This window comes from Somniosus microcephalus, chromosome 9, assembly GCF_052327205.1.
Source record: "Somniosus microcephalus isolate GS21.2 chromosome 9, FLI_Smic_1.0, whole genome shotgun sequence".
In the NCBI taxonomy this organism is placed as follows: domain Eukaryota; kingdom Metazoa; phylum Chordata; class Chondrichthyes; order Squaliformes; family Somniosidae; genus Somniosus; species Somniosus microcephalus.
In genome coordinates, this window is record NC_140995.1 from 232,790,124 (window position 1) to 232,810,055 (window position 19,932).

Below are 19,932 nucleotides of genomic sequence, written 5' to 3' on the forward strand. Positions count from 1 at the left end.
TGGCCAGCCAGAAGCCCTCCCAGAAGCACAGCCACACCAGCCGGCTTGGCTGCAAGCCCTCAAACCACCGTACCTGGATCTAAACCCACAGGCAGCAAACGCAGCCCTCAACTTCAAACACTGGCTGGACTGCTTCGAATCCTACCTGGAAGAATCCGGCGCCCCGCAGAGATCCAAACTAAGACTTCTGAACGCCCAAGCGAGCCCGAGAGTATACGCACTCATACAGGACACGACTACGTACGAGGCCGCTATCAACCTACTGAAACAGCAGTACCGCAGCCCGGTAAATTACATGTACACCAGGCACCTCCTAAGATCCCGCCCGCAACAGCCAGGAGAGTCTGTAGCTGAATTTTTACGGGCGCTAAGAGCACTCGGCAGGAACTGTGACTTTAAAGCGGTGACGGCTGTTGAAAATACGGAAGATAATATCCGCGATGCCTTTGTGAAAGGCCTACGGTCCGACTACTCACGGCAAAGACTGCTTGAAGCTAAAGACCTCGACCTGGACAAAGCTGAAGCCCTCGCTCTCTCCCTGGAGGTGGCCCATCAGGACCAGGAGGCGTTTTCCAGGTACTGCTCACGACCCTGGGACTCGGGCCCGACCCCTACCGCAATACCCTTCGCAGCGCCGCCCCCGGGACCTACCTCAGCGTCGGCGTCCCGGACCCGACCGGGCCCGCCACCCCCGGTACCGGCTCCGACATCGGGCACCCGCGATCGGGCCGCCGGCTGCTTCTTTTGCGGCCAGGAGAAGCACCCGAGGTCGCGCTGCCCAGCCAGGAACTCTACCTGCACAACCTGCAGGAAGAAAGGCCATTTCTCTAAGGCCTGCAGGAGCGGATCTTCAGAGGCCAGCAGTGCCTCATGCGAACTGTGGGGGCGGCCATCTTCTTTCACGGCAACTGAGGCCAGTATCCCCACACGTGAGTCATGGGGGCGGCCATCTTTGATCAAGGCAACCGACCCCAATAGTGCCTCATGTGAGTTATGGGGGCAGCCATCTTCTCCGCCATTTTGTCCTACCTCGTGGGAGACGCCATTTTACCCACCACGCCCGACTGCCACCGGGCCCCCGGACCCGACGACCGCCTCGCCCGCAGACGACAACGACTCGCTTACCTACACGCTAGCCTCCGTCACTCTGGATCAAGCCCGCCCACACCACCTGTCCAAGTCGATGATGGACATCAAAGTAAACAGCCACGCCACGACCTGCCTGTTCGACAGCGGAAGCACGGAGAGCTTCATCCACCCAGACACGGTGAGCCACTACTCCCTCCCTGTCCTGCCAACGCGCAACCGAATCTCGATGGCATCGAGGTCCCACGCCACGGACATTAGCGGCTACTGTGCTGTGACCTTGTCGGTTAAGGGTACAGAGTATAAAAACTTTAAACTCCTCGTCCTCCCCCAGCTCTGCGCTGCCGTCCTACTAGGGCTGGACTTCCAATCCCACCTCCAAAGTGTAACCCTAGCATACGGTGGACCCCTCCCCCCACTCACAGTCGACAACCAGCGAAGGTTAAACCGCCCACCGCGTAACACCTGCAGCCTATCCACCCTCAAGGTGCCGCCACCTTCCCTGTTCGCTAACCTCACCCCCGACTGCAAACCCGTCGCTACCAAGAGCAGGCGGTACAGCGCTGGGGACAGAGCTTTCATTTGCTCTGAGGTGCAGCGTCTCCTGAAGGAGGGCATCATCGAGGGGAGCAACAGCCCCTGGCGTGCCCAGGTCGTGGTCGTTAAGACCGGCGATAAAAATCGCCTGGTCATCGACTACAGCCAGACCATAAACAGATACACCCAGCTGGACGCATACCCCCTTCCCCGCATATCTGACATGGTCAATCAGATTGCACAATACCGCATATTCTCGACCATCGACCTTAAGTCGGCCTACCACCAACTCCCTATCCACCCCGAGGACCGCCAGTACACCGCCTTCGAGGCGAATGGGCGCCTATACCACTTCCTTAGGGTCCCCTTCGGTGTCACCAACGGGGTCTCGGTCTTCCAAAGGGAGATGGACCGGATGGTTGACCAGAACGGACTGCAGGCCACATTCCCCTACCTAGATAACGTCACCATCTGCGGCCGCGACCGGCAGGACCACGACGTGAATCTGGAGAAATTCCTCCGTACAGCCCAACGGCTGAACCTCACCTACAATAAGGAGAAATGTGTGTTTAACACCTCGCGCCTTGCCATCCTTGGCTGTGTAGTAGAGAACGGACTCATCGGCCCCGACCCCGAAAGAATGCGCCCCCTCATGGAGCTACCCCTCCCCCACTGCCCTAAGGCACTTAAGAGAACCCTGGGGCTCTTCGCCTACTATGCCCAATGGGTGCCCAATTATGCGGACAAAGCCAGACCCCTCATGAAGTCCACATCCTTCCCCCTTACGGAGGAAGCGTGCGCAGCCTTCTCCCTCATTAAGGGAGACATTGCCAAGGCCACTATGCACGCAGTGGATGAGTCCATCCCCTTCCAAGTCGAGAGCGATGCATCCGACTTCGCCCTAGCCGCCACCCTTAACCAGGAGGGGAGACCGGTGGCCTTCTTCTCAAGGACCCTACAGGGCCCTGAGATCCGACACTCGTCGGTCGAGAAGGAGGCCCAGGCGATTGTGGAGGCGGTACGACGCTGGAGGCACTACCTGGCAGGCAAACGATTTACCCTCCTTACCGACCAACGTTCGGTCGCTTTTATGTTTAATAACAAGCTGAGGGGCAAAATCAAGAATGACAAGATCTTGAGGTGGAGAATCGAGCTCTCCACCTACGATTATGATATCTTGTACCGGCCAGGTAAGCTGAACGAACCCCCCGATGCTCTGTCACGAATTACATGCGCCAGCGCGCAAAGTGATAGACTTCAGACCCTCCACAACGACCTCTGCCACCCCGGGGTCACCAGACTTTACCACTTCATTAAGGCCCGCAACCTGCCCTACTCCATCGAGGAGGTCAGGACCATAACCAGGAACTGCCAGACCTGCGCCGAGTGCAAACCGCACTTCTTTAGGCCGGACAGAGCAAGCCTGATCAAGGCCACCCGCCCCTTCGAGCGCCTGAGCATCGACTTTAAGGGGCCCCTCCCGTCCTCTGACCGTAATGTGTACTTCCTCAACATTGTTGATGAGTACTCCCGTTTCCCCTTTGCCTTCCCCTGCCCAGACATGACCAGTACCACGGTCATTAAATGCCTGAACGACCTCTTCGCCTTGTTCGGGTTCCCAAACTATATACATAGTGACCGGGGCTCCTCTTTCATGAGCGAGGAACTCCGTCAGTTCCTACTAGCGAGAGGTATTGCAGCAAGTAGGACCACCAGCTACAACCCCCAAGGGAACGGCCAGGTGGAAAGAGAGAACGCGACGGTATGGAAGGCCGTCCTCTTAGCCTTAAAGTCTAAGGGCCTCCCAACCTCCCGCTGGCAGGAAGTCCTCCCGACAGCGCTGCACTCCATCCGGTCACTACTTTGCACTGCCGTTAACGCCACCCCCCATGAACGAATGTTTGTTTTCCCCAGGAAGTCGACTACGGGAACCACTCTACCAACCTGGCTGACCTCTCCGGGGCCCGTCTTGCTGCGAAAGCACGTGAGGGCCCATAAAACAGACCCCCTGGTCGAAAGGGTGAACCTCCTGCACGCCAACCCCCAGTACGCCTACGTGGCTTACCCAGACGGGCGGGAGGACACTGTCTCCTTACGAGACCTCGCACCCTCGGGCACTCCGGAGACACCACCTTTACCCCCCCCCCCACCACCCCCCCAATTCCAGCCCAGGTAGACGGCATGCCGGAACCCCACGAGCCTTCGCCGACCACGCAGACACCAGCACTAACACCGGATAATGCAGCACCGCCGCTGCGACGATCGGAGAGGCTTACGAGGCCTCCGGACAGACTGACATACCAGAACTGGTAGTACACTTCACCCCGCCGGACTCAAATCTAAACAAGGGGTGAATGTGGTAAACCACTTTATCGTTACACTATAGTTATCACTGTTGTATTGTTATCACCGTTGTATCACGATACGAGGTCGCCTCTTGTCGCGCTGTTATACCTGGGCTGACCACCTCCGACTCCGCCCATGGCTCCACCTACCTGCCCAGGTATAAAGGTAGTCGACTGGCTGGTATTCCTCCTTGTTGGACCCGATCACCCACGAGGGTGGGCTCTGTTATTTAGTCAATAAAAACCTTTAGTTACGTTCCTAACTCGTCGCCTTTTATTGGACGAATTGATAGGTATATCAAGTGCTTCCTGACATCACCCCTGATGTTAGTTTTAAGGTTATGTCCTCTTGTTCTGGTTCCTCCACCAGAGGAAATAGTTTCTCTCTATCTACTCTATCAACTCCTTTAATCATCTTAAACACTTCAATTACATCACCTTTCAATTTCCTATACTCAAGGGAATACAAACCAAGTTTATGTCCTCATAATTTAATCCTTTTCGCTCCAGTATTATTCTGGTGAATCTGCGCTGGACCCCATCCAAGGCCATTATGTAACTCCTGAGGTGCCGTGCCCAGAACTGAACGCAGATGTGGTCTAACCAGAGACCTCTGTACAACTGTAACATAACATCCATACGTGGAAAAAAGATAAAATTCCTTCTGTAGGCCACGTACAGCGGACAGTGTTCCTCCTCCTGACTAACCCATTTCACTCCCTCTTAACAGCGGACAGTGTTCCTCCTCCTGACTAACCCGTTTCACTCCTCTTACAGCGGACAGTGTTCCTCCTCCTGACTAACCCGTTTCACTCCTCTTACAGCGGACAGTGTTCCTCCTCCTGACTAACCCGTTTCACTCCCTCTTACAGCGGACAGTGTTCCTCCTCCTGACTAACCCGTTTCACTCCCTCTTACAGCGGACAGTGTTCCTCCTCCTGACTAACCCGTTTCATTCCCTCTTACATTGGACAGTGTTCCTCCTCCTGACTAACCCGTTTCATTCCCTCTTACAGCGGACAGTGTTCCTCCTCCTGACTAACCCATTTAATTCCCTCTTACAGCGGACAGTGTTCCTCCTCCTGACTAACCCGTTGCATTCCCTCTTACAGCGGACGGTGTGGCTCTTGGCACCGCAGCGGGATCCTCCCAGATCTCTCTCCAAGTCATCGTGTTCTTTGCCGTCATCCTGCATAAGGTGAGAAACAAGCCAAAAAAGTCAGCTATTTCCTCTCTATCATTTGTAGTGTGTACACAGACTAAATAACTGTTGTTTATGCACAAACAGCATGCAATCCTTTCAGTCAACCTGCCCTGGTCTCTTTAAAAATGCAGATTCAGCTCCTTTCCCCTATTAACTCTCTGTTGATTATTTCAGTGGAAATAAGTAAGGCTCCCCGGGGATAGAAAGGAGATGCAAATAAACCAGAGTGGGACGATGCAGACTGCCCCATGAGATTAGCTAGAAACAAACAACAGGACTACTAAACCAACACATTGCTGTGCAGTGTTTGCAACTGTGGGGTCTTCGTAGCTAGTGGGCCATGGCTTCTCTCACCCACTCGAGTTCCTAAACAAGGAGCAGTGGCTGGGGGAGGGGTGGTGGGGGTTAATAACTAGAGACCCGGGGGGTGTGGAAACAGTGGTTAGAGTCTGATAGTGACAGGGGGAGGGAGGGGGTTAGTAACTAAAGACCAGGGAGGGGGGGGGGGTGCGGGGTGGTGGAAACAGCGGCTAGAGTCTGATAGTGACAGGGGAGGGAGGGGGTTAGTAACTAGAGGACTGGGGGGTGGGGGTGGAAACAGTGGTTAGAGTCTGATAGTGACGGGGAGGGAGGGGGTTAGTAACTAGAGACTGGGGGGAGGGGGCGGGGGTGGGGTTGTGTGGGAACAGCGGCTAGAGTCTGATAGTGACGGGGGAGGGTGGGGGTTAGTAACTAGAGACTGGGGGGGGGTGTGGAAACAGCGGTTAGAGTCTGATAGTGACGGGGGAGGGTGGGGGTTAGTAACTAGAGACTGGGGGGGCGGGGTGGTGGAAACAGCGGCTAGAGTCTGATAGTGACGGGGGAGGGAGGGGGTTAGTAACTAGAGACTGGGGGGGGGTGTGGAAACAGCGGTTAGAGTCTGATAGTGACGGGGGAGGGAGGGGGTTAGTAACTAGAGACTGGGGGAGTGTGGAAACAGCGGTTAGAGTCTGATAGTGACGGGGGAGGGTGGGGGTTAGTAACTAGAGACTGGGGGGGGCGGGAACAGCGGCTAGAGTCTGATAGTGACAGGGTGGGAGGGTGGGGGTTAGTAACTAAAGACTGGGGGGCGGGGTGGTGGAAACAGCGGTTAAGAGTCTGATAGTGACGGGGAGGGAGGGGGTTAGTAACTAGAGACCGGGGGGGGTGGGGGGTGTGGAAACAGCGGTTAGAGTCTGATAGTGACGGGGAAGGGTGGGGGTTAGTAACTAGAGACTGGGGGGGGGTGCGGGGTGGTGGAAACAGCGGTTAGAGTCTGATAGTGACGGGGGAGGGTGGGGGTTAGTAACTAGAGACTGGGGGGAGGGGGCGGGGGTGGGGTTGTGTGGGAACAGCGGCTAGAGTCTGATAGTGACGGGGGAGGGAGGGGGTTAGTAACTAGAGACTGGTGGGGGTTGTGGAAACAGCGGTTAGAGTCTGATAGTGACGGGGAGGGTGGGGGTTAGTAACTAGAGACTGGGGGGGCGGGAACAGCGGCTAGAGTCTGATTAGTTACTAACCCCCTCCCTCCCCGTCACTGAGACCGGGGGGGTGGGGGGTGTGGAAACAGCGGTTAGAGTCTGATAGTGACGGGGAAGGGTGGGGGTTAGTAACTAGAGACTGGGGGGGGCGGGAACAGCGGCTAGAGTCTGATAGTGACGGGGAGGGAGGGGGTTAGCAACTAGAGACTGGGGGAGTGTGGAAACAGCGGTTAGAGTCTGATAGTGACGGGGGAGGGTGGGGGTTAGTAACTAGAGACTGGGGGGGGCGGGAACAGCGGTTAGAGTCTGATAGTGACGGGGAGGGAGGGGGTTAGTAACTAGAGACTGGGGGGGGCGGGAACAGCGGCTAGAGTCTGATAGTGACGGGGAGGGAGGGGGTTAGTAACTAGAGACTGGGGGGCGGGGTGGTGGAAACAGCGGTTAAGAGTCTGATAGTGACGGGGAGGGAGGGGGTTAGTAACTAGAGACTGGGGGGAGGGGGCGGGGGTGGGGTTGTGTGGGAACAGCGGCTAGAGTCTGATAGTGACGGGGGAGGGTGGGGGTTAGTAACTAGAGGCTGGGGGGGCGGGGTGGTGGAAACAGCGGCTAGAGTCTGATAGTGACAGGGTGGGAGGGGGTTAGTAACTAGAGACTGGGGGAGTGTGGAAACAGCGGTTAGAGTCTGATAGTGACGGGGAGGGAGGGGGTTAGTAACTAGAGACTGGGGGGGGGCGGGAACAGCGGCTAGAGTCTGATAGTGACGGGGAGGGAGGGGGTTAGTAACTAGAGACCGGGGGGGTGGGGGGTGTGGAAACAGCGGTTAGAGTCTGATAGTGACGGGGAAGGGTGGGGGTTAGTAACTAGAGACTGGGGGGGGGGGTGCGGGGTGGTGGAAACAGCGGTTAGAGTCTGATAGTGACGGGGGAGGGAGGGGGTTAGTAACTAGAGACTGGGGGGGGCGGGGGGGTGGTGGAAACAGTGGTTAGAGTCTGATAGTGACGGGGGAGGGAGGGGGTTAGTAACTAGAGACTGGGGGGGGCGGGGGGGGGTGGTGGAAACAGCGGTTAGAGTCTGATAGTGACGGGGGAGGGAGGGGGTGAGTAACTAGAGACGGGGGTGGGGGGAGGTGTGGGAACAGCAGCTGGAGTCTAGGGGGGAACCATCAGCTGAAAGTATGGGTCAGGTCTTGGGGTAGCATCAGCTGGAAATTGGGGTCAGGTCCAGAGGGGAGCAGTGGCTGGAGATTGGCCTTGGAGAGGTGCAGAAGAGATTTACTGGGATGAGGGACTTCAATTATGTGGAGAGGCTGCAGAAGCTGGGGTTGTTCTCCTTAGAGCAGAGAAGGTTAAGAGATTTAATAGAGGTGTTCAAATTCATGAATGGTTTTGATAGAGTAAATAAGGAGAAACTGTTTCCACTGTCAGGAGGATCAGTAACCAGAGGACAAGTTTAAGACAATTGGCAAAAGAACCAGAGGCAACATGGGGAAACATTTTTTTACGCAGCGAGTTGTTGTGATCTGGAATGCATTGCCTGAAAGGGTGGTGGAAGCAGATTCAATGGTAACTTTCAAAAGGGAATTGGATAAATACTTGAAGGGAAAAAATTGACAGGGCTATGGGGAAAGAGCAGGGCATTGGATAGCTTTACCAAACAACAGGCACAGGCCCGATGGGCCGAATGGCCTCCTTCTCTGCTGTATCATTCTATGATGGATGCGAGTGCTGCCATCTAACCAGAAGCATTCTGCGCATGTGTGCTTCCGGTTCGTCATGGGAACGGGCTCATTAAAAAAAAATTAAAAGCCGGGAAGGGAGCAGACTCGTGAGCAAAAACCGGGAGGGGAGCTGGCTGGAGAGAAAAAACCGGAAAGAGAGCTGGCTGGAGAGAAAAAACCGGGAAGAGAGTGGGCTGGTGAGGAAAAAACCGGGAAGAGAGTGGGCTGGAGAGAAAAAAAACAGGAAGAGAGTGGGCTGGTGAGAAAAAACCGGGAAGGGAGTGGGCTGGTGAGAAAAAACCGGGAAGAGAGTGGGCTGGTGAGAAAAAAATGGGAAGGGAGTGGGCTGGTGAGGAAAAAACCGGGAAGAGAGTGGGCTGGTGAGGAAAAAACCGGGAAGAGAGTGGGCTGGTGAGAAAAAGACCAGGAAGAGAGTGGGCTGGTGAGAAAAAAATGGGAAGGGAGTGGGCTGGTGAGGAAAAAACCGGGAAGAGAGTGGGCTGGTGAGAAAAAAACCAGGAAGAGGGTGGGCTGGTGAGGAAAAAACCGGGAAGAGAGTGGGCTGGTGAGAAAAAAACGGGAAGAGAGTGGGCTGGTGAGGAAAAAAACGGGAAGAGAGTGGGCTGGAGAGAAAAAAAACAGGAAGAGAGTGGGCTGGTGAGAAAAAACCGGGAAGGGAGTGGGCTGGTGAGAAAAAAACGGGAAGGGTGTGGGCTGGTGAGAAAAAAACCGGGAAGAGAGTGGGCTGGTGAGAAAAAAACGGGAAGGGAGTGGGCTGGTGAGGAAAAAACCAGGAAGAGAGTGGGCTGGTGAGAAAAAAACGGGAAGGGAGTGGGCTGGTGAGGAGAAAACCAGGAAGAGAGTGGGCTGGTGAGGAAAAAAACGGGAAGGGAGTGGGCTGGTGAGGAAAAAACCAGGAAGAGAGTGGGCTGGAGATAAAAAGCCGGGAAGAGAGTGGGCTGGAGAGAAAAAGCCAGGAAGAGAGTGGGCTGGTGAGGAAAAAACCAGGAAGAGAGTGGGCTGGTGAGAAAAAAACGGGAAGGGAGTGGGCTGGTGAGGAAAAAACCAGGAAGAGAGTGGGCTGGAGATAAAAAACCGGGAAGAGAGTGGGCTGGTGAGAAAAAAACCGGGAAGAGTGTGGGCTGGAGAGAAAAAGCCAGGAAGAGAGTGGGCTGGTGAGGAAAAAACCGGGAAGAGAGTGGGCTGGAGAGAAAAAGCCGGGAAGAGAGTGAGCTGGTGAGGAAAAAACCGGGAAGAGAGTGGGCTGGTGAGAGAAAAACTGGGAGTGGGCTGATGAGAAAAAGCCGGGAAGAGAGTGGGCTGGTGAGGAAAAAACGGGGAGTGGGCTGGTGAGGAAAAAACCGGGAAGAGAGTGGGCTGGTGAGGAAAAAACCGGAATGAGAGTGGGCTGGTGAGAGAAAGCCAGGAATGGAGCGGGCTGGTGAGGAAAAGCCGGGAATGGAGCGGGCTGGTGAGAAAAAGCCGGGAAGAGAGTGGGCTGGTGAGAAAAAGCCGGGAAGAGAGTGGGCTGGTGAGAAAAAGCCAAGAATGGAGCGGGCTGGTGAGAAAAAGCCGGCTCATTTAAAAAAAAAAAAAAGCAGAAACATCATGCTTCTGGTTGTTGGCAGCAGTCACTCCATTCTAGGATTGAGGTCAATTCATTAGAAGATAAGAAATAGGAGCAGGAGTCGGCCATTCGGCCCCTCGAGCCTGCTCGACCATTCAATAAGATCATGGCTAATCTTCTACCTCAACTACACTTTCCTGCACTATCCCCATATCCCTTGATTCACTTAATTCCAGTGGGAGCAGTGGCTGGATATTGGGGTCAGGTCCAGTGAGGAGCAGTGGCTGGATATTGGGGTCAGGACCAGTGGCTGGATATTGGGGTCAGGACCAGTGAGGAGCAGTGGCTGGATATTGGGGTCAGGTCCAGTGAGGAGCAGTGGCTGGATATTGGGGTCAGGACCAGTGAGGAGCAGTGGCTGGATATTGAGATCAGGTCCAGTGAGGAGCAGTGGCTGGAGATTGGGGTCAGGACCAGTGGTCGGAGAGAGAAAGGCCTTTCAGCAAGGCTTCATGTTGTTGGGGTTGTTGCACCACTATGGCAGGTGAATGGAGGAGTGACACGAGCAGTACTTGAGAGTTCAAATTCACTCCCTGTTTTTTGCTTCTTCATGTCTGGACCCAAAAAATTGTCACATTTTCTATTTGTTTTATACAACCTCAAGTTACGTCAGAAATAATTCAGCAAGCAAGCAAGCCGGTGGTTGGAGTGGGGAGGAGGTCAAGCCTGTGTGGGAGCTGCTATTGCAGCTGGTTATACAGAGGCAATGGCAGAGGGTAATCAATGAGGGTTGATGTGTAATCTGAATTAAATGCTTTATTGAACAATAATGAGATTGGCTGCCTGGTTTCACCGTGTATCTGTGCTCACTGCTGGTTGGATATTTTCAGGCTCCTGCATCGTTTGGTTTGGTCTCGTATCTGATGCATGCTGGTTTAGAGAAGAGGCAGATTCAGAAACACCTGCTCGTGTTCTCCCTGGCAGCACCGCTCCTTGCCATCACCACGTACTTTATAGTCAGCAAGGTAAGAGCATCACCTTCCAGTCATTGCAGACACCCTCCACCTCTCCTCTAATACACACCCTCCATCTCTATACCTCCTCCCCAATCCACACCCTCCATCTCTATACCTCCTCCCCAATCCACACCCTCTACCCCTCCTCTAATACACACTCTCCATCTCTATACCTCCTCCCCAATCCACACCCTCCACCTCTACCCCTCCTCCCCAATCCACACCCTCCTCCAATCCTCACCCTCTACCCCTCCTCCAATCCACACCCTCCACCTCTACCCCTCCTCCAATCCTCACCCTCCACCTCTACCCCTCCTCCAATCCACCTCCTCCAATCTACACCCTCCACCTCTACCCCTCCTCCAAGCCACACCCTCCACCTCTACCCCTCCTCCAAGCCACACCCTCCACTTCTACCCCTCCTCCAATCCACACCCTCCACCTCTACCCCTCCTCTAATCTACACCCTCCACCTCTACCCCTCCTCCAATCCACACCCTCCACCTCTACCCCTCCTCCAATCCACACCCTCCACCCCTCCTCCAATCGACACCCTCCACCTCTACCCCTCCTCCAATCCACACCCTCCACCTCTACCCCTGCTCCAATCCACACCCTCCACCTCTACCCCATCTCCAATCTACACCCTCCACCTCTACCCCTCCTCCAATCCTCACCCTCCACCTCTACCCCTCCTCCAATCCACACCCTCCACCTCTACCCCATCTCCACCCTCCACCTCTACCCCCTCCTCCAATCTACACCCTCCACCTCTACCCCTCCTCCAAGCCACACCCTCCACCTCTACCCCTCCTCCAAGCCACACCCTCCACTTCTACCCCTCCTCCAATCCACACCCTCCACCTCTACCCCTCCTCTAATCTACACCCTCCACCTCTACCCCTCCTCCAAGCCACACCCTCCACCCCTCCTCCAATCCACACCCTCCACCTCTACCCCTCCTCCAATCCACCTCTACCCCATCTCCAATCTACACCCTCCACCTCTACCCCTCCTCCAATCCACACCCTCCACCCCTCCTCCAATCTACACCCTCCACCTCTACCCCTCCTCCAATCTACATCCTCCACCCCTCCTCCAATCGACACCCTCCACCTCTACCCCTCCTCCAATCCACACCCTCCACCTCTACCCCATCTCCAATCTACACCCTCCACCTCTACCCCTCCTCCAATCTACATCCTCCACCCCTCCTCCAATCGACACCCTCCACCTCTACCCCTCCTCCAATCCACACCCTCCACCTTTACCCCTCCTCCAATCCACACCCTCCACCTCTTAGCTTTTCACTATATTTATAACTGACTTGAATATATGGCTTTCTATTCCTTCATCTAAGTCCCGGCTGTGGTTGTGAAAACTTGTGCTCCAGAACTAGCCTCTAGCCAAGCTGTTCCAGTACAGAAAGAAAGACTTGTATTTATATCGCACCTTTCACGACCACCGGACCTCCCAAAGCGCTTTACAGCCAATGAAGTACTTCTTGAAGTTTAGTCACTGTGGCAATGTAGCTACAACAGAAGGCTCCCAAGGTATGGAAAGTGGTCCACACTGTCTAAGGTCTCATCATGGATTTTGGTAGTCGGGGGGCAGTGTTGTGCGGCGGGGGCAGGTTGGTAAAGAACCTTTGTCTTTCGAATGTTTAATGTAAGGCCCAGTCTCTCGTATGCTTCAGTGAAGGAGTCAACGATGGTTTGGAGTTCGGCCTCAGAGTGTGCACAAACACAAGCATCGTCTGCATACTGCAATTCAATAACAGAGGTTGGGACAATCTTGGTTCTGGACTGAAGGCGACGGAGATTGAACAATTTCCCGTTTGTAATGTAGATTAGCTCCACTCCGGCGGGAAGCTTGTCAGAGGTGAGATGAAGTATTGCACCGAGAAAGATTAAGAAGAGCGTTGGTGCAATGACACAGCCTTGCTTGACTTGTATTGGGTCTGTGATGAATCCGTTAGTAAGGATCACAGCTTGCATGTCTTGTGGAGCAGATGGAGGATGGTAACAAATTTTTGAGGACAGCCAAATTTGAGAAGGACAATCCATAATCCCTCTCGGTTGACAAGAGTCGAAGGCCTTTGTGAGGTCAAAAAAGGCTATGTACCGAGGTTGATGCTGCTCCATACATTTTTCTCAGATTTGTCGCACAGTGAAAATCATGTCCATTGTGCCTCTCAGTGGGCGGAATCCGCATTATGACTCTGGGAGGAGCTCTTCAGCCACTGAGACAATTGAGGAGGATTCTTGCAATGACTTTCCCTGTGGCAGACAACAGGGAAACTCATCTGTAATTACTGCAATCAGACTTGTCTCCTTTCTTGAAGATGGTCACGATTACGGCGTCTCTGAATCCCCTGGCATGCTCTCCTTCTTCCAGATAAGGGAAATAAGGTCATGGATTCACGCCAAGAGTGCTTCTCCACGATGCTTTAGTACTTCAGCAAGGATTTTATCTGCTCCGGAGACCTTGTTATTTTTCAGCTGTCGGATGGCCTTTTCAACCTCATGCCGAGTTGGGATTGTGCCAAGATCATGGCAGATAGCATGCTGTGGGATGGAGTCAAGGACACGCACATCGAAGATGGAGTCTTGGTTGAGGAGATCTTCAAAGTGCTCCTTCCAGCGGGCACTGACTGCCTCTCTGTCCCTGATGAGCGCGCCTCACCGTTCTTAGCTCTCAGCGGGATAGGTCTTTGGGTGCTTGGGCTGTAGATGGTCTTGATTGCGCTAAAGAATCCATGCATGTCATGGTTGTCGGCTAGTCGCTGGACCTCCTGCGCTCTTTCCACCCACCATCTGTTCTTTAGGTCACAAGTTTTTTTGTTGGACCTCGGCCTTCAGTTGTCTGTAAATCTGCCGCCTTTCACTCGAGTTGTGATGATGTTTCCAATTCAAGAATGCCTTACGTTTAGGATTTATAAGCTCCTGGATCTCCTGGTCGTTCTCATCAAACCAGTCTTGATGTTTTCTGGTAGAGTAACCAAGAGTCTCTTCGCAGGTGGTGGACTTAAGGGCAGGCTAGGCACTATGGACACTCTGCGGCTCCAGTTCATTGGGAGTCATCAGGTTAGCTGTGAGGTGCTGCAGGGTCTTTGAGTCCTTCAGCGTTGATTTTTCTGCGGCAGTGTGTCTGTTGCTGCCGCCATTTTGAGGCTAGGTTGATGGAGATAACGGAACGATTAGGTGGTGGTCAATCCAGCAGTCGTTAGTTCCTGTCATGGCGTGGGTGATGCGGACATCCTTGCAGTCCCTCGCTCGGACGATGACGTAGTCCAACAGATGCCAATGCCTGGAGCGAGAGTGTTGCCATGAGGCCTTGTACTTATCTCTCTGACGAAACAAGGTGTTGGTTATGACAAGACCATGTTCTAAGCATTTCGTCAGGAGAAAGATTCTGTTGGTGTTGGTTTTCCCTACTCCTTCCCTGCCAATCACACCTCTCCAGAGGTTTGTGTCCTTTCCAACTCTGGCATTAAAATCGCCAAGGAGAATCAGCTTGTCACCCGTTGGAACTCGGGACAGGGATTGTTCAAAGCTGGTGTCGAATTCCTCTTTGGCCTCGTCCGTAGCTTCCAGGGTTGGGGCGTACACACTGACAACCGTAGTGTACTGATTCCGGGTTAGAGTGAGCTGAAGGGTCATGAGGCGTTCGTTTATCCCACAAGGGGAATCTTTAAGTTGCCAATCTAGCTCAACCCCATAGAGACGGCGTTCCTCTTCTGGTTTGCCTTTCCAGAGGAAGGTGTATCTGCCACCTTGTTCCTTGATCTGGCCTTCTCCTGCCTGCTGTGTCTCGCTCGGGGTGGCAATGTCGAGGTGTCCGAGTTCCCTGTTGGGGTTATCCATGAGGGTCCTGATGTTCCAGGTCCCAAACTTCATTTTGAAGGGGTGGAAGATGCATGAGCGTGAATTCTTTTAATGCGGGGTGGCCAGCTACCACACACATGTGACAGAGCAAGGTCTTGGTCCAATGGCGAGGAAACCCAGGACAGGTTCTGCTGCATGGGCGTAACACACACACACCTCCTTCCCTCAGAACTGTTCTCCCTCACACACACCTCCTTCCCTCAGAACTGTTCTCCCTCACACACACACCTCCTTCCCTCAGAACTGTTCTCCCTCACACACACACCTCCTTCCCTCAGAACTGTTCTCCCTCACACACACACCTCCTTCCCTCAGAACTGTTCTCCCTCACACACACACACACCTCCTTCCCTCAGAACTGTTCTCCCTCACACACACACACACCTCCTTCCCTCAGAACTGTTCTCCCTCACACACCTCCTTCCCTCAGAACTGTTCTCCCTCACACACACACACCTCCTTCCCGCAGAACTGTTCTCCCTCACACACACACCTCCTTCCCTCCGAACTGTTCTCCCTCTCACACACACACACACACCTCCTTCCCTCAGAACTGTTCTCCCTCTCACACACACTTCCTTCCCTCAGAACTGTTCTCCCTCACACACACACCACCTTCCCTCAGAACTGTTCTCCCTCTCACACACACACCTCCTTCCCTCAGAACTGTTCTCCCTCACACACACCTCCTTCCCTCCGAACTGTTGTCCCTCACACACACACACACACCTCCTTCCCTCAGAACTGTTCTCCCTCTCTCACACACACACCTCCTTCCCTCAGAACTGTTCTCCCTCACACACACACCACCTTCCCTCAGAACTGTTCTCCCTCACACACACACATACACACCTCCTTCCCTCAGAACTGTTCTCCCTCACACACACACCTCCTTCCCTCAGAACTGTTCTCCCTCACACACACACCTCCTTCCCTCAGAACTGTTCTCCCTCACACACACACACCTCCTTCCCTCAGAACTGTTCTCCCTCACACACACACACACCTCCTTCCCTCAGAACTGTTCTCCCTCTCACACACACACTTCCTTCCCTCAGAACTGTTCTCCCTCACACACACACACCTCCTTCCCTCAGAACTGTTCTCCCTCTCACACACACACCTCCTTTCTCAGAACTGTTCTCCCTCACACACACACCTCCTTCCCTCAGAACTGTTCTCCCTCTCACACACACACAAACCTCCTTCCCTCCGAACTGTTCTCTCACACACCTCTTTCCCTCAGAACTGTTCTCCCTCACACACCTCCTTCCCTCAGAACTGTTCTCCCTCACACACCTCCTTCCCTCAGAACGGTTCTCCCTCACACACCTCCTTCCCTCAGAACTGTTCTCCCTCACACACACACACCTCCTTCCCTCAGAACTGTTCTCCCTCACACACACACACACACCTCCTTCCCTCAGAACTGTTCTCCCTCACACCCCCACATTCTCGGCTCCCCTCCCCCTTTACATTATATTATATTAAAATGCAGTTTAATGCAGAGATGCATACACTAAAGTTATATTAAAGACACCATTTTAAAAAAATGCATGCGCTAAAATTAAATTAAATTAAAATGCGGCCTATCTGCAGAAATCCATACATAGATTATGTTAAGATGCATCTCTTCCTGCTCTCTGGGCACCGCCACCTTCATTCCATCCCTCACTCCCTTCCCCAGGAGCACAGCAGCTTCAGTCTGCGCGCACGTCCCCCTCTCGCCCTGTATCTCTGCCTGTATCCCGGTACTCGAACAATCGGTGCCCTGTCGATCGGTGTCTCGGTCAATCATTATCACTGTACCCGGTCAGTCCATGCCCCTATCCCGGTGGGTCCGAGTGCTGCTCCCTCCACCCCTCTCCCGGTCAGAGCTGCTCACTCTCCCCACCCCCCCCCCCCCGCCCTCTCCCGGCCCGAGGGAGTACTTTCACCACAAGGACTGCAGCGGTTCAAGAAGGTGGCTCACCACCACCTTCTCAAGGGCAATTAGGGATGGGCAATAAATGCTGGCCTTGCCAGCGTCGCCCACATTCCAGAACTCACCCTCCCTCCTCCTCGCTCTCCTCACTCTCCCTCCCTACCTCCCTTCTCCTCGCTCTCCCTACCTCCCTTCTCCTCGTCCTCCCTTTTTTCCCTGTCTCACTCCCTTCCTAGAATCAGATTCTTTTAAACCTGTGCCCTAGAACCATCGGTTTGCCATTAACCGCCTAAACACAGTGCCCGGGTGCGGTAGCTGGATTGGTTTATCGATGCCCTGCTTAGTGGACCAGCCGGTACAAGTGAGCAAGCCCAGGTTCTTTGAATCTGACCATTCTTTTCTCCCCTCTCCTCCACAGAGCAGCATTGGCTTGTTGCACCAGACCAAGGCCACCGGCATCGGGCTGCTCTTCTCTGCCGGGACATTTCTGTACGTCGCGTCCGTCCATGTGCTGCCTGAAGTCAGCGGCCGAGGTCACCATGGGGTCAACAACGGCAGCGGCAAGAAGGGCCTGGGCATTCTGGAGAGCCTGACGCTTATTGCGGGCTGCACAATTCCCGTTTTCCTGTCGCTGGGACTTCACGATGCATAACTGTAATTAGAACCTTGGTTTGTGTCATCAGCCCCACGTTCCACCCGCGTGACCTGTATTTCGAGCAGGGGGCGGGGAAAGAATCCTCTGAGGCTCAGCCCCTTGTGATGACACGTTCGGACATCGGAGGTGGGGGATTGCTGTCCAACTAACATCTACCCAAACTAACGAAGCCGAGGAGCATTTTTTGGGGGTACTATATCAATGGGGAGTGAACTGGCGGGAGAGGCAATGCATCGAGGGGGGTCAGAGGGCATCACGAGGACAGGTCAAACAGTCTATGCCATCTGGTTCCACTAAATGCGTTACCACCACACACACCTGGATATTTGTGAATTATTTATCAGGTGCACACAATGCAAATAGAAAATTCTGGAAATACACAGCAGGTAAGTCAGCATCTGAATGCTTAAATGGAGGCTTTCCGCGACCAATGGGCACTGCGTGTATAGTGGACAGTAATATTATTTTGTTTTCTAAGTTTCCTTTTTTCTTATGGTTAGGTTCTTATTAGTCATTCCCCTTTAAAAAGGGGGCACATTTATTTGGTGTTTAGTTGCTGTCACTGGGTTTTTTATTAGTTCAGGGGATGTGGGCGTCGCTGGCAATGCCAGCATTTATTGTCCAACCCTAATCGCCCTTGAGAATGTGGTTGTGAACTGCTGCAGTCTGTGTGGTAAAGGTACTCCCACCGTGCGGTTAGGGAGGGAGTTCCAAGATTTTGACCCAGCGACGATGAAGGAACGTGATATATTTCCAAGTCAGGACGGTGTGTAACTTGGAGGTGGTGGTGTTCCCATGCACCTGCTGCCCTTGTCCTTCTAGGTAGTAGAAGTGGTGGGTTTGGGAGGTGCTGCCGAAGAAGCCTTGGCGAGTTGCTGCAGTGCATCTTGTAGATGGTACACACTTCATCCACGGTGTAATGGTAACCCAGTGCATCATTGTAGGTTATTTGGAAAAGGCATCTGAAAGGGAAAAAGACAAGGTAATATTCCAGGCAAAACCCTTTATCAGAATTGGGATAAAGGGTCCTGCCCTCTCTGTTCAGGTAATGATGGTCCTGCTGTGTATTTCCAGAATGTTCTGTGTTCTTACTTCATATTTTCAGTGTTTTGTTGTTTTTTATTCTTATCCTCTCTGCAAAACTAAAATACTTACTCCGAGCTCAACAGGAAGAGAAACAAAATCACCATTTGACTCCCAACTCAATCAGTCAACAAGATCGTAGCTGAGGGGAGGTCAACTGCCATCTTAGGACATGAACCAGCATGCTCCCATCACAACATCTAACCTTCTCCCGAGTGGATTTGAGGCTGTAGCCTCCACTATCCCACCCGGAGGTCAATTCCAAATGTTAGTGACTCTGAGTGAGGTTCACATGACTTACTAGTGTAAAGCAGACTAAGGGGGTGAATTACTGGCGTAAAGCTTACTCGGGCTGAATTCCCTCAGGGTTTCTCGCACTGCACTGCTGTAAACTAATGCGTGTAAAAGTTTCCCCCAGAACTTGTGCCATAGTTATGGCAGAAGATTGGACAAACCCTGAGGAAATTCGGCCCCAGTGTTGTCTCTAGGATTTCACTGAAGTATAATGGTGGTTGTGTGAAATTTCCACACTTGTACCCAGTCAAACTGTGAGAAGCCCCAGCCATACAATTAGTGATTCACAAACTTGAGCTGTGTAACACAAGCACGAAGTACTGGTGGAAATATGTCAGTCACTGTTGCTGGGAGCAATTGGAGGTGATGAATTAAGAACATTGCTCAAAACAAATCACATCATTGAAGTGTATTGGTTTGAGTGTAATTTTTTTTCTCTCGTGTACAGGGTACTAAAATACTGAGGAAACATTTTTTTTTAACGCAGCGAGTTGTGGAACACATTACCTGAAAGGGTGATAGAAGCAGATTCAATAGTAACGTTCAAAAGAGAATTAGATAAATACTTGAAGGGAATAAATTTACAGGGCTGTGGGGAAAGAGCAGGAGAGTGGGTCTAGTTGGATAGCTCTACCAAAGAACCGGCACAGGCATGATGGGCCGAATGGCCTCCCTCTGTGCTGTATCGTTCTATGATTCTATATGACAAGGGACAAACTGCCGTAACCATGTGCCACATGTACGTGTCATTTCAGGAGACTGTGGTACAGTGAGGGATCTCCCAATCCCTTGCTCCAACAGTGGTTAAATTCAGTGTATGTTTATGCCTGAGTCTGCTTTCTACTTTAAGGAAAGAATTTTCTGGAGTATCATAGGAATTGCTAGACAACAAAAGACCAAGATCCATCCTGGTAGTCACATGATACAACGATAACGGAGTTGTTGACAATCAATCTCTATCAATTAGTCTACAACAGACCCAGACATGAGGTGAGGAAACCCCCAGTGGTGGAGAGCTTTGGGAACCAGAGGTCCAAAGTTACCTGTTCCTCCCGAGCACGCTGCACTCACCACACATCATATCCCAAATTACTCAAATACTGTATCCCAAAATGTTA

The 19,932-nt window shown here is 53.0% G+C and overlaps 1 protein-coding gene across 3 annotated transcripts in view; it reads left to right on the forward strand.

The window, feature by feature from the left end:
* Nucleotides 1-19,716, forward strand: part of LOC147113122 (zinc transporter ZIP9-like) — a 70,484-nt gene extending 50,768 nt beyond the window's left edge. For all 3 annotated transcript variants that reach the window (XM_085998012.1, XM_085998014.1, XM_085998013.1), the window contains 3 exons: nt 5,081-5,166; nt 10,846-10,980; nt 17,201-19,716. In XM_085998012.1, coding sequence (XP_085854138.1) covers nt 5,081-5,166; nt 10,846-10,980; nt 17,201-17,434 — 455 coding nt within the window. In that variant the 3' untranslated portion in view covers nt 17,435-19,716. The remainder of the gene's footprint in view (nt 1-5,080; nt 5,167-10,845; nt 10,981-17,200) is intronic.
* Nucleotides 19,717-19,932: the final 216 nt, after the last annotated feature.